The 25,357-nt window shown below is 38.5% G+C and overlaps 1 protein-coding gene across 1 annotated transcript; it reads left to right on the forward strand.

The window, feature by feature from the left end:
• The first annotated feature begins 2,303 nt into the window (after positions 1 to 2,303).
• On the forward strand, positions 2,304 to 25,357 carry LOC107558554 (protein C-ets-1). The gene is made up of 7 exons (XM_016242213.1): positions 2,304 to 2,570; positions 13,206 to 13,325; positions 14,025 to 14,225; positions 15,101 to 15,178; positions 16,094 to 16,354; positions 21,439 to 21,557; positions 23,020 to 25,357. The coding sequence occupies exons 1-7, from the start codon at positions 2,513 to 2,515 to the stop codon at positions 23,233 to 23,235; spliced, it is 1,053 nt and encodes a 350-aa protein (XP_016097699.1). The 5' UTR covers positions 2,304 to 2,512; the 3' UTR covers positions 23,236 to 25,357.

The following is a 25,357-nucleotide window of genomic DNA, read 5'->3' on the forward strand; positions in this document are numbered from 1 at the left end:
GAGAATCTTATTTCTCACCATCTTGGAGTTCTACAGGTGTTTTTTAGCAAACTCCATGCGGGCTTTCATGTGTCTTACTCTGAGGAGAGGCTTCCGTCGGGCCACTCTCCCATAAAGCCCCGACTGGTGGAGGGCTGCAGTGATGGTTGACTTTCTACAACTTTCTCCCATCTCCCGACTGCATCTCTGGAGCTCAGCCACAGTGATCTTTGGGTTCATCTTTACCTCTCTCACCAAGGCTCTTCTCCCCCGATAGCTCAGTTTGGCCGGACGGCCAGCTCTAGGAAGGGTTCTGGTCGTCCCAAATGTCTTCCATTTAAGGATTATGGAGGCCACTGTGCTCTTAGGAACCTTAAGTGCAGCAGAAATATTTTTGTAACCTTGGCCAGATCTGTGCCTTGCCACAATTCTGTCTCTGAGCTCTTCAGGCAGTTCCTTTGACCTCATGATTCTCATTTGCTCTGACATGCACTGTGAGCTGTAAGGTCTTATATAGACAGGTGTGTGGCTTTCCTAATCAAGTCCAATCAGTATAATCAAACACAGCTGGACTCAAATGAAAGTGTAGAACCATCTCAAGGATGATCAGAAGAAATGGACAGCACCTGAGTTAAATATATGGGTGTCACAGCAAAGGGTCTGAATACTTTGTTATATTTCCATTATGGAATATATATATATATTTCATATATATATGTTATATAGACCATGTGATATTTCAGTTTCTCTTTTTTAATAAATCTGCAAAAATGTCAACCATTCTGTGTTTTTCTGTCAATATGGGGTGCTGTGTGTACATTAATGAGGAAAAAAAAATAACTTAAATGATTTTAGCAAATGGCTGCAATATAACAAAGAGTGAAAAATTTAAGGGGGTCTGAATACTTTCCGTACCCACTGTAAGTTTTGTGCACAGCCAATAGAAAACAAGAAGGTGTGTGCTGATTGGAATGACTGGTAAATCTTCATCTGGCTCTTAAAGATGCAGTCCAAGGAAAAGGGTAGACTGAGACTGAAGAGCCACACTATAAAAAAAATAATAATATAAAATAAAAAAGTATTAAAATATGTGACATTTACGGTAAAATACCGGCAGCTGTGGTTGCCAGAACTTCACCGTAAAAATATAATAGCAACATTTTAGGTTTTACAGACTTAACTTAAATTCACACACAAAAAAAACATATTTCATTAACTGATGTAATGTTAATATACCAACCTATTAAAGTACTAATATCTTTTTTGCGCCACTGTACAAAATACACTGATAACCACCAAAAACAGATGGTGATAAGAAAGTCACACGATGAATCAAAGCTCATCACAAACTGCTTTTCCACAAACTGAGAAGGTACACTGTGCCATTCACACAAATACTAAACACCATCATGGTGACACATTGAAATAATGCAATAAACATTCATTTAACAACACTAGATGTAAGACAAAACCCTAATGTAAACAACTGATAAGAAAAAAAAATTAAATACGAAGAAACTTAGTAAAACTTCAAATATGAAGTGTGATGCAAGTAATTCTGGGAGTGTCAAATTGCATTTTTTTGCACTGTAAATTATACAATGGTGATATTTTTCATTTCCAAAAACTGTAATTTTAACAGTATTTTACTGTGAAATATAATTAAATGCATTCACCATATAGTAACTTACTGTTAACCAACTAACAGGTTTTTACTGTATCATTTTTACAGTCTTTTACTGTTAAAACCACAATATTTTTTTTTACAGTGCAGAGGAATTCATAATTTTCTACATTCTGACAATCAATAAAACGGTCTATACTGGAAGTTCCAAAGTGCAATGACTTGTAGCGATGCACCTTCAGTTTCTTTTATCAGCTACCGCTTTTATTGCAGCTTTTTATGAAAATAAATAAATAAATAATAAAAATAAATAAATAACCACTTTTTTTTCATTAAAACTTTAAGCAAAATCATTAAGTGGAATCTTTCCAATAGAGGAAACCTTTACATACCTATATAAAAGCTATTTGTTTTTATTAAAATAAATAAATACATAACTTAATAAATAGGTTAATTATACCAATGGATTTCCAAAAAAACCAAAAACAAACATCGTTTATCTTCCTATTTATTGCAGCTGATCTCACAGCTGATTTAGTGGACGCTTCCAGAGCTCTGGCGGCGCGTGCGGCGCGTGCGGCGCGTCCAGAGAGACAGCAGAGTGGAGAGTAATTGAATTGAATCAACGCGTAACACCGCCCCCTTTACGCGGGGATCAGCCTCTTCCGTGCCGCACACAGAACCGCCCTGGACCGGGCAACGAACAGAGGGAGGGAATGAAAGAGTGATTGAGATAGAACAGAGAAAGAGAGAGGGAGGAAAAGAGACGCTCCAGTACTTCAGAGATCGGACCTTGTTAAGGGGAAACCGGTGTCATTTCTAAGAAACTCCAGGCACACAGACGGACTTTGGAGGACACATTTGGGACTAAAAACATCCAAACTGACTTTGTGCATTGAATGCGTGACCATGACAGCAGCTGTCGATATTAAGCCGTTAACTATAATAAAATCTGAAAAAGTAGACGGTAAGTGCTCGAACCGTTTTCTCATCCTTATTGTTTTGATTTTAGATTATTGCAAAACGCGTCTTCATCACTTGTCTAGTCAGTTATGAGTAACTTTTGTGCATACCGAGGTAATGTCTGTGTGAAATGCATTGCAATCGAGATAATGCAACATACAGTCATGATTTGATGTCAGACCGTAATTTCCCGAAACTCGTTGCAACATCAAATGCTTTTGATCAGCGAGTGATAGACAGGTATAACAGCCTGCACGCGGCGCTCCAGATGTGCCAGCCGTTGATTTAATGGTATACAAATAATCTCTGTTATGTAACGTAGTAATACGAACCCATTGGTTTTTACACAGCTAAGTGAGCACATGTAGTTCACTCCTAGTCTAATTTCAACCAAGTTAGTGAATGTGTTTTATATGTGACCACAATTGAAACCAGTGAGGAAAAATCGCTTAGTTGTTCAATAAGAAAGAAAACAGAAAGTTGCATACAATAGACTAAGATGATGTTGTGTTATCAGGCATTTGTGGGGAAAGGTATCGATTAATACAATAATACATATCTTTTTACTTTGTTACATGTATTACACTTTTTTTTCCCTTCCAGTTTGATTATGCAAATCAGCAAGTTACATATTGAGATTGATCAACCTTTTTTTTTCCCCACTGGCCACAAATGTGACCACCGACATGTTTGCATGTATTGTGATCATGAGACCACAATAATAGACTGTTTATATACTCTTTAAATGTTATAGGCATCAGATTTGTTAAACAGTATGTGTATTATGACATGTTTTACGTGATTTATTTTATTGAGCTTTCAGATTGGAATTAAATAGCTCTGGTCGTGTGACAACTTCTGACAGTCCTGTACAAATGTTCTTATGAAATGTAGTCATTCTTCACTTTAATTTATAGTTGACAGCCCTGTAAATGTATGTCACACATGTTACCGGCAGAATTAAATGGGTTAAATACTGTGATATTGTATTAGGAAATTCAGACCATATCATTGTTTTTCAATCATTTGAACAGCTATACTGATATTATGTGCAAAACTGGACTCTTTTATTGCTACGGTGCAATAATGAGAGCAATGTAATAATTTAGCAAATACTGTACATGAAGAGTCTGACACCAGACTGATGTTGACTGCCACACATGGCCTCTCATGACATGACACACGTTTTCTATTTTATATAGTCGTGATTCATTTCATGCGTGACCAGCAGGCTTGAATTTTAACTACAAGTGTGATTATTTTCATGTAAAGCTGACTTTCAGAACATTGCATCATCTAATGTGCTTGTGCATTTAGTGTAAGTTCATTATTTGGTCATTGGCTGAGCCCTGAGCTTTCAGTCCTTTTATGCAGATATTATGGGCCTCCTTGTTAATGTGCGATTAAAGTTGAATCTTTCTTTCTTTCTCTTTGTTTTGATGTAAGTGTGCTTGTGCAACCTCACACATGCATGTCATGACAGGGAATTTCCCTTTTGGCTAAAGAGTGGTCAGTGACAACTGAATGAAATTTGTCATGATGCTGCTTCACTGTCCATTCATACCACATCCATTAACCCCCACCGCTGACCCAGCACGGCTCAGGAGGGGCCACATGCCTGACCAGGGAGAAGGGAGGGAGAGAGGGAGGAAAGATGCCATGCTGGTTAAACAGTCAGCAGTCTCACACTCCCCCTCTGTACTCCTGAGGACTGGAATAAAGCGACGAGTATGCAAGTGGGATGTTAGCACATGCCTCGGCCCGGTGGACTCTTTAAGAATATGACCCTCTTCTTTGGCTCGGAAGGGCAGGGTGAGTTCAGTGGCCGCTAGTTTCCCTACGATAAAATGCTGACTGGCTTCGACCACAGCTGGTGATTGTACACACATAATTCTGACTCCCTACCTCTCAAACACACTACCAGCTGTTAATACATCATGGAAAAAGGCATTCACATTTGCAAGCATGTCAGAATGAAAGCTAAAACATAATGACTCCAGAGCGATGTGCAAGATCTGATATGAATCATTACCACGCTTGCATATTCTTGCATGCACAAGGGCCTGCTCTCTTTTCACACACAGTCGCAGAGTTTACATTTACAAATGCACTGGCACATGAACATGCACAAGCACTCTCCAACACACATGCACAAGCTTTCTCCTCACATGGAAAAACAGTTGTGTGCTGTTAAAAAAAAATGCTGATACTTGCAGCGGGGGTTGCCAAAATATCGTGCTATCTTGCAAAACAATTTCTCAAGACGTGCTCCCTCGAGTTCAGTCAACCGTGAGTGTTCGGGCCAGGTTGAATGGAGTGCTCTGGCAAAGACTGTAAAATCTACATAAGACTTGTTTACTGCTGGTCTGCTACTTTAGTCTTCTGGAAGAATGGATATGTGCACCTTGTTGGTCCAATGTTCAGCACAAAGTGCTTGTAGGAGTGTGAAGCTCTGACAGACTGGCACACATTATAGTTTCTAGCATGCACGCATCGTTAATACGGAGAGGCCGTAGACATTAAGCACCTGATCCCAGTTTGTATTGGGTCCTAAATCAAGACAAGCGAGCTGTGTTTTGAAGACAATGGCTAGTACAAAAACAAGCCCGCCTTCCCATGCCCCCCATTTGCTTTTTGACTCTGTTTATACAAAAGTGATGAATGTTGTTTAGAGTTCAGTCAAGATTATCTGATTTACCCCAGAGACATGTAGTGCATGAAGAGACAATGGGACCTACACAAGAACGGGATAGCCTCGATAAACACACTTACGTTCATTAATGGAATTGCTAAAATAAGATTGCGTATTGAGTTAGCACAAAACACTCTCGAGGAACCCACAGAGAGTTTGGAAGCAATGGGTTTACATGAAAAAGATTGACCGTGCGACCTGCTAAGGAGCCTACAAGTCATTCACAAGTATGAATCATGTGTTGTGGTGCAGCACAGATGTTAGAACGGCCTTATGGTCAAAGATAAACCCATGTAACATCTGCTACCAAAATGGCTAATGTTGTTACTACCCAGCCAGTTTTGCTGTGCCAGAAGTCTTCTGCATTTTCTGAGAGCTTTGCTTTGAAAGGGGCGTAGTCAAAATGCTTGACAACAGGGTCGCTCCTTTCATCTTTGCCCAAAGACTACTTAGCACTGTGAAATGAGTCAGCAACAACATGAGAAACAGTCAGGGGTCACCTCCCACTCATTTCGGCCTAGAGAAATAACCCTTGATGAGGATATCTGGTCTTCCCTTTCTCCTTCTTTTTCACTCTTGCCCTGTGTCCATCTCAGGGTTCAGCGAGTGACAGGAATGTCTGAGGATTGGGTAGGCTGCCTATTGCCCGCCTTTATCTGATTAATACACTGCTCTCTCTCATCCCAATCCCCTGCTAGGTCCCTGCTCGTACACCCTTACTTTAGATACCCACACACTGAGCACTAGAGCAAAAGCAAGATGATGTGTGAAGAGATGATAATTCAAGCAGGCAGTCATCTTCGAGGGTGTATCTGAAAATGGCCTGGATTCCCAAGTTACATAACAGATAGGTTTGTAATATCAGACTCTTTGCACTTTCGCCAGGCCTAAGCATGCCTTGCTTACCGGACAGCTGTGCAAACACGGATCTGGGTAATCAAGGCTAGTCTGATGTGGGTCTCTGATCGCAACTTTTATAATTTGTTGAACAGTATACAAGTCACTTAGAAAAGCATTTACTAATGTGAGTTGTAGGGCATGCTTAAGGTTTAGAAGTGACGGGATTAATATTTAACACTCAAAACCAGACTCAGGCCTTGAGGCTAAGATGAAACACAGTTAGATCAGTGCGTTTTGCCTACTGTTAGTGAATGACTTCCCCTTCACAGAATGTTCACTAGCTACATGACTCCCCTGTCAACAATTCTTTCTGGTGAACACACGTTTTTATCGTTCCCTTTAAAGTTTAGTCATCAAAGGCTGAAGGGAGGTCCTAGCCTTTATTCCTTCAAGTTATTGGCACAAGCTAATGGCACAAACAAACTTTTTCAGAATAGTTACATGCGTCAGAATGACTGAACCATCCGTTTTCACTGTAGCATACTTGTGAAAGCCGTTTTGACCCACTTCACTGTGTTGCAATTTGAAGTCTTCCCAATAGTTATCTCTGGCCCTGCTTCTCTGAACTTCAAAAGACCAAAACAAAAGCAAAAGACACAGCATGTCCCAGAGCAGGGAAGAAATAACAACCCCGCTGTATTTTTTCAAAACTTTTACAGGATCCATTTTCTCCCCTGTGTTCCATGTCTCTCTTTTTTCCCTGCATTTGTCTCTCTACCGTCTGCGGGCCACATGGGCTCTTGCCCCGTCTCCCTGGCCCCTGATGTGGCGTCTGCCTAGTGTCGTCTTCTCATCCCCGCCATGTGCTACAGGCTAATTACTGAGTCACAGCCCCTGCCGTGCTGATCCAGCACCCACCCCTCCTCCCATAAGACATTAGCCCACCCCATTCCCTCTGAGGCTTTCTGGTGGGCTCTAGACTGCCTCCTGGGTGGTGGGAGGCCCTTGAGGTGAGTAAGCCAGCCGGATCGGTGCCTGCCTTTCCATGCCACTCTTGTTTTTCACTGTGGCTGTTTTGCAGATGTCTACTGAGTACAACAGAGAGACACAGAGGGTGGCGTCGGATCTGCTTTTGAGATCAGAGCGGCATCCTAACTGGTTCTGGCTACATGTCTCACAATTCAGGGAGGTAGAGGAAGAACTGTTCCCAGATTCCACTCTCCCATCAGTGTATGCACTTTCACCAAGTCACCTGTTTTAGGCCTCAGTAGTCGGAGCTGGTTTTGTAATTATCCTACTTTTGTCTCACTTCTTTGAACACAGTCCCTACCTCAGAGGCATATTGACAAAACGCTTCTGGCTACCAGTCCGGTTACATATGAAATCTTAAGCTGTTCTCTGAGGTCCAGGTGTTTGGCTGTAGCCAGCTTTACGGTCTCTTTCGGTTTGTGTGTGCTACTTGATGTACAGCTGAATAGAAGGCGCATGATCCTTGGCAGTCACAAGAGCCACCACAGCTGGGACTCTTTCTCGGATCAACCTTCTCCGCTCTATCTACATATTTCTGACAGAGAGGCTCTGCTCGGGCGATTTAGGGACGAGAGCAGTTAAAGGCGTTCTGTGTAGGTGTCTGGACTGGATCCTAGAGGTGGTCATGATGAGGGCTACTCTTTGACATTGTTCACTTACACCAATTGAGCATGGTGGGCTCTGGCAACTTGCCCCTTTCTCATAAAACCACAGAGCATGGTTAGTCTGACTTTTTTTTTTAGCTTGTGAGAGTGTTCAAATGAAACCTGTTTAAAGCATAAACTGCAGATACTTCATTTGGCATGCCTCTCTGCTTTTCACTGCTTCTGCTTTCTGACATTTGATGTTGATATTTGTCACCACAGAGGATTTTACTGAAATGATGTATAACTTTATTCACTTTGATGGTGCGTTAGCACACCATTATGCTCTACAGTTCGATGTGGATTTCAGAACAACTGCATCTTCTTTTCCAGCCATCCATTCATCTGTTTTGGGCTTGTGAACTATTTTCATTGCTACAGCTGTGGTACTTTTCTCTGCGTACAGTTAATTGTGTAATTGGTCCATTTAGAACTGAACTCAAAGGCACATTGGTTTTTAGGTCACAAATACAGAACAAACTCACACAAAAATCCTGTCCACATTAGTGATTGTAAAACAAGGCAGGAATGTGTGGCACGTTACATAAAAACAATGTGGCCTGTGGGGAATTCATTTACAGAGAATGCATCTGTTGGGCATCGGCTGGCTCCACAATAGCAGAAACCATTAGCTTGCTAATTGCATGCAGAGTTTTCCTTCCTTCATTTCCCTGATACTGAAAGCTGCTTGCTCATAAACTTAGCTCAGGCATGACTGACTACTTCTGTATGAATTTGCTTTGATCAGAAATGCTTTTGGACATATTTATATCCAGTGCTGGAACATGTCTTTCTTTTGCCCCTCTTGAAGTGCTGTAATGTTAGGTACACTAAGAGGAGGTTATTGGAGGTTTCTAGGAAGAATGTCGCTGAAAGAGTAAACTGTTTTTTAAGATAGGCATTTGTTTGTTCAGAAATCTAAACAGTATGATTCACTGATCCACGTGCACTCATGGTCTTTTAGAGGTGTTCACTCTTGCAATTCAGTTACACCCTCAAAATTTGCATGCTGCAAACCGCCTCCGCTTTACTTTGCAATATGCCATATAGCATCACTATACGTATCTCTGTAATGCCTAGCATGACAATTGAGGGCAGTTGAAAAGCATGAGTGCAGACAAAAAAGCAGTTGATCAGACCTAGTTTATGGTAGTACAAACAGTTATGTTTTGTCAGCAGCAGATCAAGGTACAATATTGGTGCCATTTCAACCCTACCAGATTGAACAATGAATTGTACAACTGAATGAGCGAGAACTTGCCAAATGATGCCCATTTTGAAGTCGTTTCCTGTCGGTCATTGTGATTTGAATGCTCAGTGTGACACACTGATGGTGGTGTGTATGAGACCATCTAGTGAACCCGGGACACCCACTAGCTGGGTTTCTAAGAATAGCCACGGTGTTCCAGGGCAGGAAAGCCCGCGACGCGTGACCCCGGCAGGGTGGACGGACGCTGCGCTGCCTTTGGGAGCTCAATCGTGGGCCGCTGCTATTCCTGTCTCGGCCTGGCCCGATCTGCATGCTTTCAGATGGAAATCTAGACAGTGGGCACTTCTCTCACTGGATTCCCCACCCTTGACCATGCCTTGTTCAGTGCGGACCTGCTGCGTGAATGGCCCTCATTCATGCGGGCCAGGTTTAACAGCCTCGCTGTCACACACTCTGAGAAAGATAGAGCAAGAGATAAAGAACTGAAGGTGTTTTGTGGGCCACCCTGACACCCTGCTGAGACACAGTTGTCAAAGGGCAGAAGTTTTTTGCAGGTTTGATGATTTTTGTCCTTTGTACTGAGCTCTACATCCTCAAATTACTTTATCTTCAGACTGGAATTTGATGGCATATGCAACTCTGAATCTAAACAGAAAGAAAGCAAAAAAAAAAAAAGGAAACGCATGTGGGGTAAGATATGCTAATTTGACATACAGACACAAATACACCAAGCACAAAAAAGCATTCAGAAGCTCAAATACCATCCAGACTATTGAGGGACTCAAATGAGCTATTTGGCTTTTATTACACACCCACTCGCTGTCTCTCACGCACTTAAGACAGACCCCTCACACACACAAATGCAGACACACACTCATTCTTTGAAGTGTGTCTAATTTTAGAATGGACCATTAACACTATCATCAGTGTGTGATCTATAAGGCTGAAGATCGGCCCTGGCTAGATGTGTGCATGTCATTAAATCATTGAACATACTATGGAAAACCCTGAATGGACTGTATGTGCGGGACCTGTGGTCATGCCAACGGTGATGTCTTCCCTTCGGGGACTCCATTCATGTTGTTTTGGATGCTCTCACATTACAGGTAAGTGAATCATCCGAATCCTTCCCACCACACTCAACTCCATGAGACCACCAGGGCCTCATGAACATAATCACAATTTCACAGCCCCATGACTAATGCACAGAGCTCAGACAGGCGGGCTTGCACTCATCCACACCGCCCAATGCACACCTGCACTGTTTCCGTATGATATGAAGGTATTCCATGTGGGACTGTATGGCTCAGTCCCAAGATTTTTTGGGCCTAATGCAGTTCAGTAGACATAATTATCATGGCTTCGTATCTACTGCTATTACCAATGTTTAGTTACTCTCTATGGAAATTAATACAATCTTCGTTTCATTCATTGAACTTTGCATGCCGATGTAATGATTAATTTGCTTCATTAAAGAAGAAGAGAAAAAGAAAAAGAGGTTGCCAAATAAGTTTAAGTATTTAAGGGCACATTATATTTTATATGGCTAACTCTTGAAATTAAAAGAACTAAAAACAAATTCCGAAATATTGTGATGAACATTGAACTAAATTTTTGCCTTCAACAAAGAAGACACAGAGGTTAAAATTAATTGATGAATCGTTTATTTGATCAAATGAATTGTATATTTGATCAGCGAACCATTTATTTACTGACCGATTCACTAAAATGAATTGGATTTCCAATGGAATATGAGTGTAGGCAGAGCGTGTTTGATTAAGTTTGTTATACTGTTTGATGACTGTGATTGGCCAATGATAATGTCAGCATTCGAGTTCACAGAACTCACAGTCTTCCAGCTCTTTCGGTGGCAACAGCAGGCAGATTAGATCTGTTGATGTAAAGCTTTTCTTTGAAAATGGCTCACTATCCTTTCACCTCAGGTGTCCTTGCAGATTTTGCTAAGTGAGCATGCAACATAATGCATGGACCACACAGATACTTTAAACATTAGCAGAAAGATAAACTTTCCTGATTTGATTTTCATAGCATCCTCTGAACCCTCTGTATTTTAATACACAACTTGTAAGAGCTTTGTATTTGTCGTAATTTGGCTTTTTGTAATTTTATCTAAACATACAACAATTTCAAATCACCATGCTGCTTTTTCTTGTTCAGAAAGCAATTTGCATTTGTCACTAATGTAAAAACCTCACTGCAATTTGTATGCTATATTTGGTCCAAACACAACATGCTTCCTTTACGAAGAAAAAAGTAACATTTGCTTTTTACCAGGGTCTTCCGGAGTCTTTCTAGCCAGTTCTGGCCGTGTATCACCTAATGTGAAAATGGGCCTCTTCTGCACCGAATGAAGCCACTGATGTCCAGCTGGTAGAATGGCCTCTCTAATGCGCAATTAAACACTGTAAATGGAGACTGCAGCATCTCGCTCTAATCGAATCACACTAGAGCACTGTATTGTTCTTCTACATTTAGACGCTCCGCATAATGTATCACCGCAAATGCTTCCCTGTTTGAGTCAAGCGGGGTTACAGATCGGGAAAAGGAGGTTAGGAGGGACAGCTGTTGTGCATTCCTGGCTGGGTTTTGTCGTGATGTGGATCGACAACAGCGAGCGCAAACCCATACGGCGCCCAGGGCTGGCAGTTTCATAACCGTGCGGAGATGCCAGAACATCTGGGTGTCAGTAGAAAAGCAGTCACAGGCGACGAAAAAAGACACAATGTGTTGGCTTTCCACAGTCTGTACTGTGCATTTAGCTCCCAGACAAATTCATAGTGCTTGAGTCACAGTTGGCCATTTTTTGACGGCCACCAGTAATAGAATAACCACCCCTCACCTTGTGTTTTTGATCACATTACTGTCCTTTCAGTGAATTCTTCACCCAGCTTTGTGACAATCTTCAAATCCTCAAGGTTTTTTTTTCCTAGACCCTCTTTTCTCTCGAACTGCCACCCGGGCAGTCCTATTTGGATCAGTGGAAGTCATTGGGCACTGTTTAACTCGTCAAAGCCCTCTCTGTGTCCTGCTGGGTGCCCACGAGCAGAGAGGGCGAGCTTTCCAACACTGAGCTGTCTGTTTGACGCCCCGCAGCCTGCTGTGACATCATCACCCCTCTTCCACGACTTCTGACCCCTAACTATTGACCCCCGCCAACAGAGGCCCCTCTGTCTGTGGCTGGAGACAGAGATGGGCAGAATGGATTGTGGGAAGGTGTTCATCGATGTAGAACCTGACCTGTGACACACACTCAGTGTGTTTGCAGACTGTCCTTGGCTCTGAGCAGCAGTCTAGGAGGTCAGGTTGGAGGTAGTTGGTGTGTGTAGGCTTGCAGGACAACTACATTTGATTGTGAGACTATGGCTGCTGGTTTTCTTGCTGTACATGATGATATAGTTCTTGACATCAATTGACTTACTTCTGGAAAGTAATTTTGTGGAAATGAAACTCTGGGATCTGGGATTTTATTTAATTTTAGTGTGTATATATATATATATATATATATATATATATACTTTTTTGACTTGGAATGTAGTATATTTTTTGTTGTAATTTTATTTTATTAGTTTTTGTAAAATGAGGTATATTTTGTGACATGCAATATGTGTTTTAATTAATTTGGCTTGAGTTATTTAATTTTACTCATTTAATTTACTCATAAATACTCAAAGTATTACACCTAATTTTATTTTTATTTGATTTAGCTTTTTATTTTATTTTTTGTAAAATTGATATTTTGTGAAGAAAGGCAGTGTTTTCTTTGATTTGGCTTGGTTTGACTTTATTTTACTTTAAGTATAAACAAGTAAAATAAATAAAATAGGTAAAATTATAATTTGTTTGATCTTTTATTTGATGTGACTTGATTTTATTATTGTATTTTATTTTTGTAAAATGTTGTATATCTTATGACAATGGAGTATGTTTTATTTTTTTCTCTTTACTAATTTTATTTTACTTTAAGTAAAAACAAGTAAATGAAATAAGAAACACACACACACACATATACATATATATATACATTTTATTTTATTTTTGTAAAATGTAGTACATTTTTTATTATTTTATTTGGCTTGATCTTTAAAATAATTTTATTTTACTTCTTTTTAATAATTTTACCTATTTGTATTTTGTGTGTGTGTGTGTGTGTTTGTGTGTTCTGAGATTGTGTGATGACATATCTGTCTGTGTTTGGTCCAACAGATCTGGAGTGTGCGGATGTCCCCTTATTGACTCCAGGAAGTAAAGAAATGATGTCACAGGCTCTTTTGGCCACATTCAGCGGCTTCACCAGGGAGCAACAGCGACTCTCCATCCCAAAAGGTTCAATTCTACAGCACTTACATCTAAATAAAAACTCTCTCTAATAACTTTCTAGAATACATCTTATATCCATATTTCTGTCGCTCTCTCTCTTTAAGGGAATGTTCCTGGCTCAGTATTCTGTAGCACTAGGCTGTTTTTGAAATGCCACAATCAGATTGCCTAAAAAGAGATAGGCACATGGCACTCTGAAGCAGCAGAGGTTATGAATTATGTTTCCCAAACTATGACAGTCTGGAGAGGCTGAAGTCTGTGTCAGGTCTGCGTCTGTCTGGAAATAGCTGTTGTGAAGCATGTGCACAGCCGAGAGAGAGAGAGAGAGAGAGCGAGAGAGATGTTGAGTTGAGTTGGTGTCTAGGTAGGCTAAAATTACAGCTGTTTCAGTTCCTCTCATTATGGCATCAAATTTATAGCGAAATCAGCTGATAATCTCACATGAGCCACTGGACCTGTGACTAAAATATTACATGCATCAGCACTACAAGTACACCGTATTAGTTTCTTTAGTGTTTATCGGCAAGAGCATGCTTACTTAAACATTTTTGTAGTTGATTATGAAACAAAAACATACTGTATGTTTTTTAACTTCTTTAATATGATGTAATCTGCACAATATATGTCATACTGTGTATAAAATACAAATTGCATATGCATGTAACACTGAGATGAGACGCGTGCATGTCCCTTTCTCTTCTCTAGACCCCCGTCAGTGGACAGAGGCCCACGTTAGAGAATGGTTGACCTGGACAGTAAATGAGTTCAGTCTGAAGAATGTGGACTTCCATAAGTTCAGTTTGGATGGAGCCAATCTCTGTGCGCTGGGCAAAGAGCGATTCCTGGATCTGGCACCAGACTTTGTGGGCGACATCCTCTGGGAGCATTTAGAGATGCTGCAGAAAGGTAGACATCCTCACAGCCTCATGAAAGATGCCAGTCTTCAATCAGTGTTATTTTACTAGCATTGAGATACTGTAATAGTTTTTCTTAATTTTTTTCAAATAATATATTTTTTTTCTGTTTTCATTTTAGAGATTTTTTTTTGTCATTCTGTTGTTTTTGTCTTTTTTATTATTAAAAAATATGTATATTTTTTTAAGTTTTCGTTATTTTAGTACTTAAACTAAACAAAAATGAGAAATGTTGCGTTGCCAAGTAGCTAAAATAAAATAATTTTTAGAATATTTTAGTTCAGTTAATATATATTTTAGTTAAATTTTTTAATGTTTTAGTTCACTGCAATAACCCTGTCTTCAGTAAAAAAAATTTAATGACTGTAGTCTGAATGTTAATAAATATTACATTAAATCAAAATTAGAAACTTGCATTAAATCACAAAATGCATTAATATTGTTATATGTGCAAATGAGCAACTGATTTGTGATAAATACTCCAACTTAGAAACATGACACATTAATATATAATTTGACAGATGTATTGTAGAGTCACAGATGTGTGTACTTTATATCCAAAACTCTGAATGCAGCTCATCCCATCATAATTTGAGCTGTAATGTTATTTATATAATTACTTTTACAAAAGAGTACGATACAGTAGGGTAAATCATCTTTAGCAGATTCTATAATCTATGCTGTGATTTGTCATGTCAAATGCTGGAAGCATGCAAGAGGTTTCACATTTCAAAAGTCTGTAAAGTTAATTCCACTCTGACATGCATTTCAAAGCAGTTTCTGTTGCACAATCTAATCTGTTATCCACCACGTTCAGCTTTGAAAGTGTGCATAGGTTCAGTGATGTGTGTCAATTTCTTCACACAGAAGACCCGAAGCATTTCCCTGTCAGCAGTCTGACTTCCAGTTTCCAGGAATCCCGCTACCCCTCAGACTACTACTTCAGTGAGTATCTGCCCTTTGTTTCAGTTCTAATAATAATATATTTCAATTGTATTTATTTAGTTAGTTCTGCCCACTATAGTTCATTAATCAAAATTAGAAACTTGCATTAAATCACAAAATGCATTAATATTATTATATGTGCAAATGAGCAACTGATTTGTGATAAATACTCCAACTTAGAAACATGACACATTAATATATAATTTGACAGATGTATTGTAGAGTCACAGATGTGAGTACTGTATATCCAAAACTCTGAATGCAGCTCATCCCATCATAATTTGAGCTGTAATGTTATTTATATAATGACTTTTACAAAAGAGTACGATACAGTAGGGTAAATCATCTTTAGCAGATTCTATAATCTATGCTGTGATTTGTCATGTCAAATGCTGGAAGCATGCAAGAGGTTTCACATTTCAAAAGTCTGTAAAGTTAATTCCACTCTGACATGCATTTCAAAGCAGTTTCTGTTGCACAATCTAATCTATTATCCACCACGTTCAGCTTTGAAAGTATGCATAGGTTCAGTGATGTGTGTCAATTTCTTCACACAGAAGATCCGAAGCATTTCCCTGTCAGCAGTCTGACTTCCAGTTTCCAGGAATCCCGCTACCCCTCAGACTACTTCTTCAGTGAGTATCTGCCCTTTGTTTCAGTTGTTGAGTTATTATTAAATCTGAATCCATTTTAATTTCGTTGTGTGTTTTTGTCATTGTAGTAGTTTTTGCGTATATATATATATATATGTATGTGTGTGTATGTGTGTCTATATAGATTTTTTTTTTCAGTTTTAGTCATTTCATACTCTCTTTTCCATACAACATGAATCAGGTCAAAACACTGTCTGTTTGAATATGTGGAATGAAAAATGACTGTGGATGATATTTAATAACAATGAAATCTCCATCGCAGGTAAGCTGGGAGGTCAAGATTCGTTTGAGAGCATTGACAGTTTCGAGAGCTGCGACAGGCTGACGCAGTCCTGGAGTAGTCAGTCGTCATTCAACAGCCTACAGAGAGTTCCCTCCTACGACAGCTTCGATTCGGAGGACTATCCCACCGCACTGCACGGACACAAACCAAAGGGTACCTTCAAAGACTACGTACGGGAGCGCTCGGAACTCAGCAAAGACAAACCGGTCATCCCGGCGGCTGCGCTCGCTGGCTACACAGGTCAGCATTACCCCAGATTCAATCATTCACCGCTCGTGAATGACTGAAAAAAACCTACTCGCATGCATTAAACCCCAAATGAGTCAGAATTCAAATAAGCACAAGACAGAAGCCAGAGCCTTGAGACATAGCCTAGTTTCACAGTCATACACAAGGCCAACAGGGACAATAACAACAACTTTACTGAAAATAATTATTTTATACTAGATTTTGAGCATGGTACAATGCGATTATCTTTGTTTTTTAGACATGTTGTACTTTTTTTTTTGGACATGGTATTCTTTGAAGTATGACTTATGAGATAATTGGAAAAAAATACCATGGAATTTTTTTTTATGCCATATTATTACCATGGTGTTCATGAGGTACCATATAAATATGATATCACATACCAAATCATAGATCCTTTATAATATGATATACTATATCTTAAACATGCCATGTTATTCTATATATCATAAATCATATTACATTGTATGTCATATATGCTGTATATCATATCATATCAACAACCATATGATGTTATTTTACGCATCACATCATAAATCATGTCATATTAAATTCCATATCCATGCTACTTTCCCATGCTATTTGCCATATCATATCAAAAACCATGTTATTCCACATATGATCTCATAGATTATATTACATATCATATTGCATACCATATCATATTAAAAGCCATGTTATTCTATATATCATAATAAATAATATTATATATCATATTGCATACCATATCATATTAAAAACCATAATATCAGAAATCATATTATATATCAAGAAGCATGTGTTATTCCATATATCATATTTAAAATAATATTGCATGCTATTTTATATACTTTATATCATATTAAAAAAAAAACATTCAATACATTTCTCAATAATAAGTCATGCTATATATCTAATTGCCTACCATATCATATCAAAAAGCATATGATATGCTATTCCTTATATCATAAATCATATTTATACATCACATTGCATACCATACGGTATATTCCATATATCAAAAACCATATGATGTTACTTCATATATCATATATCACATTGCAACATATCAGATGTTAGTCCATACATCGTATATAAATGATATCATATGTCATATCATATACATACAGCAGCAAATGAAATGAAATATCTATGATGATCGGCAAGCGTTTGGAATCACACGTTTATGCATGTGTCCTGCTAAACGAGGCGCCTCGTCTCGTGTTACTGGGACAAGGATCGGTGAAAACGAGTCGTGCACCAGTTTTGAATGCACTTGTGCACTTCGAAACCGCAGAGCCACATTTGTTACACGACTGTAAGAATGTCATGGCAGTCTTTTTGTGAGCATGACTGCAGCGGCGGCTTGTGCGAGCGGCTCGTGTACCAGCAAACATGCCACACCCCGGCCTCTTCGCATGAAAACACAGGCAGACGCTCGTTCGTTCCCTCACGCTCCCTCCCTGTCTCTTTCTCGTCGCTTTTGTCACTGCCACCAGCTCTCCGTTTCTTTCTCTGCTGTTTTCATCTTGTACTCCTTATCTGCGGCCCACATCTCAACCCATTTCCCAGGTCGTCTTGGCAACAGAGGGTGCAGCACAAAGTGATAGCAGTCCTGTGCACTTAAGATGAGAGCTCCTTTATCGTCCCATCTTCGAGGGGCTTTTTTAACCTTGTGCCATACGTCTCAAACCAACCTCCTCATATATCTGAAAATGCAACAGAAGAGCACTTCCCAACAGAACGAGCACACGGGTCCCACTCACTATGTGTGGCTCATTTCATTTCTATTTTTGGAAGCTAAGGTTTCTTTGAGCATATAAAGGACCGTTTTGCCTGTACCTGAGTTGTCTGTCATCTGGAATTCTCCATACTAGAGAATCCTATAGCTCAAAAAACGAGACATGATAGCCATATTTCATGTAAGATACTGTAAAATGTGTTTTTTCTGTGTTTGTGCACTTGCAAAAAGGCATTTCTATAATGGACAGAACTACCTGTTTTTTTACGAGTGTTACCGTAGTGTCAACACAACAGCCTTCAGAGTTCAGAGATGAGGTAGATAAAGCCAGCAAGCGACAAAAAAGATCTATTTGCTCACAGAGCTCTGAGGTTTTCATGTTTGTCATCATTAATCACATACGCACGTACAAATCCATCAGATCTGTGAGGAGAGCAGCACAACCACAGCACCGCAACACACTTTCTTCAGCGACGGCTGATTTTTAACTTTATAGGGCAGCTTTCTTATAAAGACGCACGCACACATTAAAGGGAAAGTTCACCCATAAAAATAAAACTCTGTCATCATTTACTCGTAGACCACAAGAGGACGTTTAGAAGAATGTTCACGCTGCTTTTTTTCCATACAAGCTCCAAAAATGTCAAATATGCACCACAGAAGTGGCATAAAAGTTGTTAATATCACTATGTATGACTTCTTCTGAAACAATATGATAACTGTCTGATTTAGAAAAAAAAGGGTAAATAAAATTAGGCATCACTGACAACTACTTTGGTAGCACTTTACAATAATGTCCCATTAATGCCTTACAGTTGTTAATATCACTATGTATGACTTCTTCTGAAACAATATGATAACTGTCTGATTTAGAAAAAAAAAGGGTAAATGAAATTAGGCATCACTGACAACTACTTTGGTAGCACTTTACAATAATGTCCCATTAATGCATTAACTAACAATGACAATATTTATATAATTGATTAATCTTTGTTAAATGTTAGTTAATAAAAATACAACTGTTCATTGTTAGTTCATGTCAGCTCAGGTTCATTAAGTAATAACTTTTGATTTTAATAATGCATTAGATGTCAGAATTAATATGAACTAAGATTAATAAATACTTTAAAAGTGTTTGTCATTGTTAGTTCATGTTAACAAATGGGACCTTATTGTAAAGTGTTACCATTACTTTTTTGGATATTGGTCACCATTCACTTTCATTGTATGGAAAAGTGCAGCGTGAACATTCTGCTAAACATCTTATTTTGTGTTTTATGGAAGAAAGAAAGTCATACAGACCTGGAATGACATGAGGGTGAGTAAAAATATAATATTTATTTTAGGGTTAACTATCCTTTTAAGTTCAGTGCTACAAATCCAAGTTGTTTTCAGAAATCCTTGTCTTTGCTTGTGTGATATGTTGTAATCATGCACTTACTTCAAGTAAAGTGGCCTTAATGTACTTTTAAAGCTTTGCTGAAAGTCCACGGTGGATTTGTCTGTCAGTCTGAGGGTTTGGTTCAGGCGTTCCCGGCCTGTTTGGGTGTAATGAGGGTGTGTTACAGTAGCCGAGCTTATGGAATGTGTTTTAATGCATTTACCTACATAAACAGATTTCTACATTGATCCAGATGAGTGATTTTAGTGATTCATATGTTTATATGGAGACAAAGAGAGGCAGACAGACAGAGAGAGAGAGAGAGGGTTACAATGAACTGTTGAATTGTTGATGAGATAATCTGTTTCAGAATTGCATTAGTGTTTTATTGCATTATCGGTAAGGATATTTTTAGCTGGATGTAACACGCAGTGGGGAATTCATTGTGCCTGCTATTATTGCCATTTATTTTGCATGTGCATTGCTTTCCCACCCAATTCACCAAAGGAATAATGCAGATTAAGTAACTGAACAAGCACACAGCACACAGTCTATGCTGAAAGTAATAATGTCACATTAATAATGTGTCTTCTTTCTTCTAAATAATGTGCTCTTCTAAAATAAGGGTTAATAATAGGGTTGCACCAGTATTAAAATTCTGCCCGATTACACTATTTATTTATTTAGTTAGTTATTTTGCTGACAATGCTGATAAATGATTGAAAAATAAAATAATTTGAAATGCCTATATTATTATTTTTTTAATTTTTTTGCTGATAACCAATAAATTAACAGGATTAAATTTATACATGCTACTTTGTTTAAATAAATAATAAAATCATTTAAAATGTGAATTATTGAATTTAGGCATCACAACATTAAATTATACAGAATGAACATTTATTTATTTTTGATTTGATTTATATTGATTTTGCTTTGAAATGATGTCAAAGGTAATCTAAATGTAAAAACGGGAAAAGAGCATGTACAATTAATAAATGTAAAAATCTTTAATATTGCCAATTGATAATCAATACGGTACCTATATATTGTGCATCACTAGACTTTCAGGACTTTTGCAGGGAATTAGAGAGTCTCTCTCTTCTCTTGGCTCTTGTTTTGCAGCAGGTGTGATATTAAATGACGGTTCATTTTAATGCACACAAACCACACGATGAAGAAAAAGCAAAGCTTATCTAGACGGGTGCACGAGCTGCTCTGCTGCTGCCTACACGCTATGAAGCCCTTGCAGGATAGCTCTCGCGCTGTAGGTCAACACGACCACATAAACCCTTCAAGCTAGTCCTCAAATTTCTTCTCACAATCAAATGCATTAAGATGCACGTTTGCAATTTTTCAAATGTCTCCTTAAATATGTCACCGTGCAGAAAGGCTAAAGTCTTTAACCCTGGCACAGTTAAGGGCAAATGCAATATTGAAGCCTGTGAGAAAAGCCTCTCGTTTTGCAGATGGCCACCAAGGGCTTCTCTCTCTCACACCCACACAGTCTTTCACACACGTGTCAACATCACACACATGTGTGCTTTCAGATACACCCGGGCGACATGCAGACATATACATCATGGCCTGCGTGATCAAACACATTTATCCACCAGATATTTAACCTTGGGGCAAAATCCAAATGATGTCAGTGCTTTGGAATTCACATAAAGAGTCCAAAGCCCAAGTAGGACATGCAGTCTGAGCAGTAGCCAGTCAATACTCCATTGTGTCTCAGCCATCTCTGTTTTCAAGCAGAGTGACATAAAGCTAATGGCATGTGAAACTCAGTTTGGACCGGGATACCAATACTAACTTAATGCACTAATACAGTAGGAAATCTAGAACCGAGAAGTCTAGAATGGAAATAGCATGCTACTTTGATATGTCATGCATGTAGGTGGTATTGAGATTTTGGTTAACCCTAACCCTCCATAGGACTGTAGTAAGTCATGGTGTTGCTTATCTGTTCAGGCAGCGGACCCATCCAACTCTGGCAGTTTCTGTTGGAGCTCTTGACAGACAAATCCTGCCAGTCCTTCATCAGCTGGACTGGAGACGGCTGGGAGTTCAAGCTTTCTGACCCTGATGAGGTGAGCGGTTATACAATCTACGTACCATCATTGTAGTTGGGGAGGGTTAGACTCCCAAAAAATAAAGATTTTTTTTTCTCTGATAAAGAAATTCTTTATCAGAAAAAAAAACTTGTGTGTGTGGGATTTAATTAATTTCTATATTTCTTTAAAGACAAGATTTGTATTATAGTTCATAAATATATTTATTTATTTATTTATAGTTCATATAGTATCAGAGTTATTATAGTTAAATAAAACTATAAATACAATTACATTTGAATAAAATTAAAGTTAACTGAAATAAAATAATTTTTTACATTTTGTTTTATTTCAGCTAGTTGCGAAGGCATTATTTCGTATTCTCACTTAGTTTAACTTGATGCACTAAAATAACTAAAACTAAAACTGAAATAAAAATAAAATATTATATAGACATTTTAAAAAAAAGTCTTTTCTCTGATAAAGAAATTCTTTATCAGAAAAAAAAACTTGTGTGTGTGGGATTTAATTAATTTCTATATTTCTTTAAAGACAAGATTTGTATTATAGTTCATATATATATTTATTTATAGTTCATATAGTATCAGAGTTATTATAGTTAAATAAAACTATAAATACAATTACATTTGAATAAAATTAAAGTTAACTGAAATAAAATACTTTTTTACATTTTTGTTTTATTTCAGCTAGTTGCGAAGGCATTATTTCGTATTCTCACTTAGTTTAACTTGATGCACTAAAATAACTAAAACGAAAACTGAAATAAAAATAAAATATTATATAGACATTTAAAAAAAAAGTCAAAAAAATGACAAAAACACCACAAAGTGTCTAAAATATTTAACTAAAATGAAAATGGAAAATATAAAAATAAAATCCAATTCAAAATATTATTAAAAACTATAATATCTCAGTGATGCTATAATAACACTGGCATTACGGCAATAACTAGCTATATCTTTAAAATGCATTGACATACTAAATAAATATGTGTTTATTTATTATTATTATAATAAATATATAAATTATTTATTTATTTATACAGCTGATACGATAACAAGAACAGACAATAAAGTTTTTTTATAAGATAAAGTCTTATATTATGAAAGTACAGAGCCAATTTGAATCAGTATTGGTAAAAAGTAGAAATAAAACTATTATTAGAAAAAAAAATGAGTTATATGCATTGTAAATGAGTTACATGTATTGTATATGTATACTAGTTGGGTAAATTCAAATATTAAATAATGAGTGTGTTGCTGGCTGCTGTTCATCACACGCCAACCACACAGTGCCATTTATCGTTTGAAAACCAATAATCTCTAGTAGTATCTGATACAATCACTACATCGGTCCCACCGATGCAAGTAAGAGAGCAGCATGGTTGCACACACAAATGAATCTCATGAACAGCCGGATATTTAGCGAATGACTATTTGTGTGTTTTCATGATCCTGACCCGTGTCTCCCTGACCTCTAGGTGGCACGCAGATGGGGCAAGAGGAAAAACAAGCCCAAGATGAACTACGAGAAGTTGAGTCGCGGTCTGCGCTACTACTACGACAAAAACATCATCCACAAGACGTCCGGCAAGCGCTACGTCTACCGCTTTGTGTGTGACTTGAAAAGCCTGCTGGGATACACTCCCGAAGAGCTCCACACCATGTTAGACGTCAAGCCCGACTCGGATGAGTAAACTTCGGACAAAAGTTTGGAAAAAAAAAGGTCCCCTCACAGACCCTGGAAAGAAAACGGGGCGTCCATTTTCGGGTCCAATCACATTCCATCTTAACACTTAGTCGTGGTCCAGTCTTGTGTTGAGCTCACAGGGGACGGAAAAAAAAGAAGCATCGGAACATTAACCAAAGTTTAGAATCCGTAGACTTTGCGCGTCTGTATTGTTTATAGCTCTGCAGGAAGGGAAAACTCTAAGTTCTGTTTTGACCCAGTAGCACAAACACCAGGAAGGAACAGAGGACAATTAGATGGACATTTCTTGGACTGAACGCTCCTGTTATTAAACACGTTGCCAAAATTAGAGACGAGAGGAATATCGCGGAAATATTTACGATTGAGTTACTTACTGTTTCTGTCTCCTCGCATACACAACCACGAGGAAGTGTTCTCAGCCGGACCAAATTAACAAAAGTTTTTTATTTGTTTTGATAGTTTCTTAAAGATCTATGTGTGTCAGAATTAATTTGTCGTATTGCGATGCTGTCCGGACAGAGATTGCACCATTTTGTACATTTCCATATGAAGGTTTATTGAAGTCAAATTGTGCTTAGATAGTCTCTCTCCGCTTCTTTTAAGGTCACGGTCGGTTACGGCTTGTTCTTACCACAGTGTCCATAGCTGAAAACGCAGTTTTTGATCACCAGATCAAAATAGATACCAGAATACCGCCCTTTTCAGTTGAAAGAGACGTACCTCAGTCAAACTGAGAGTGTGAGTGAGAGACGCAAATGAAAGCGGCCGTTGGCTTCTCAACGGTGACACGCTTGTGGTGAAAACGAGGTGTCGTTTTATCACTTGTATTGAGACAAAAGACATCAAACATTTCTTGCCTCGGTTTCTTTGTACGTGAATGGTTTTTGCCAAAGCTTTGCCTTAATATAGCACATTGCGTTTATGAACTTACCGTGTTTTCTCAAGGTTGACTGAAACGTGTAGGTTGGTGACAACTGAAATGTCACTTAACCGGGCCTCAAACGGTTCGCTGGCAGCGCTAGAAGCCATAAAGCCGAGACGTTTGAGAAGAGCGATGTGAGGCCTTTTGACTTTGAGACAGACGTGGCGGCGTTAGCCATGTTGAAAAGTGCACACTTCAGCATGCATCTGGATTGGCAAAGTATGTGAGATGGATTCTGCAGCAGAAACCAAGGATCTGTCGGGCTGCGTTTGATTTTCCTGATGGTTTGTGAAAGTGTTACTGTTAGTGGCTGATATAATGTTAAGATTGGAGGAAGACCAGATCCTGCTGAGACTTAGGGCAGCTTTAAAGATGATGATGTGTGCTGCTACTGGCTAACAAGCGTCACAAGATCATAACCGAAAATGGGAGTACGTTTCAGAATGGTTTGTTTAAATGCAGTATTATGGACTATTTTAGTCATTGCAGGGTGTAACTTAAGCCAGTGTTATATTACAGTGTCCATGAAATGAATAACGTACTTTAAATTGAACTATTTGCAGAAACTGCACATGAAATGTCAAATCTGTTACCGGTATTTTCAATACTTTACAGGTTAAAAAACCGAATGGCAGCAACATTCAGTTTGTGTTTTCTTCAGCACAGCATTTCAGTCTGTGGGAAGGGTCTCGTACACGAGACCTTGTGGGAAAAGCCAAAGTAAAGAACGTTCATCTAGGAAGACAAATCGTATTGTTTACAGTGGCAGAACGCTACCCATCCTGATTGGTGTAGCTTTGGAATTGTATATTTTTACAGATAACATTTCATAAAATGGCTAGATTAAACCATAAACTGGGAACACATTCATGAGAGCTCAGAATAAAAGTATTTAATTCAGAGATGAGCGGGTTTCAGTCGCAACCGTCCTGCCGTGAACAACAACAAAAGTGCTACATCACCTGAACAATCAGTTTATAGTGTTAAAAAGTCTCTTTGGAATAACAAGAAGAAAGCGCGAGTTTGTTAAAGCCACAAAAGATAGCCAGCATAACTTTTTTTATTATTATTATTTGGCAAGGTCCAAATCATCATGCAGTCTTTGCCTTGATTATAAAAGTGGTGCATTTTGTGTGAAAATGAACACTTTTGACAGATACATACATGCATATTCATATTGACGAGT

This window comes from Sinocyclocheilus grahami, unplaced genomic scaffold (genome assembly GCF_001515645.1).
Source record: "Sinocyclocheilus grahami isolate Dianchi unplaced genomic scaffold, SAMN03320097.WGS_v1.1 scaffold649.1, whole genome shotgun sequence".
Lineage (NCBI taxonomy): Eukaryota > Metazoa > Chordata > Actinopteri > Cypriniformes > Cyprinidae > Sinocyclocheilus > Sinocyclocheilus grahami.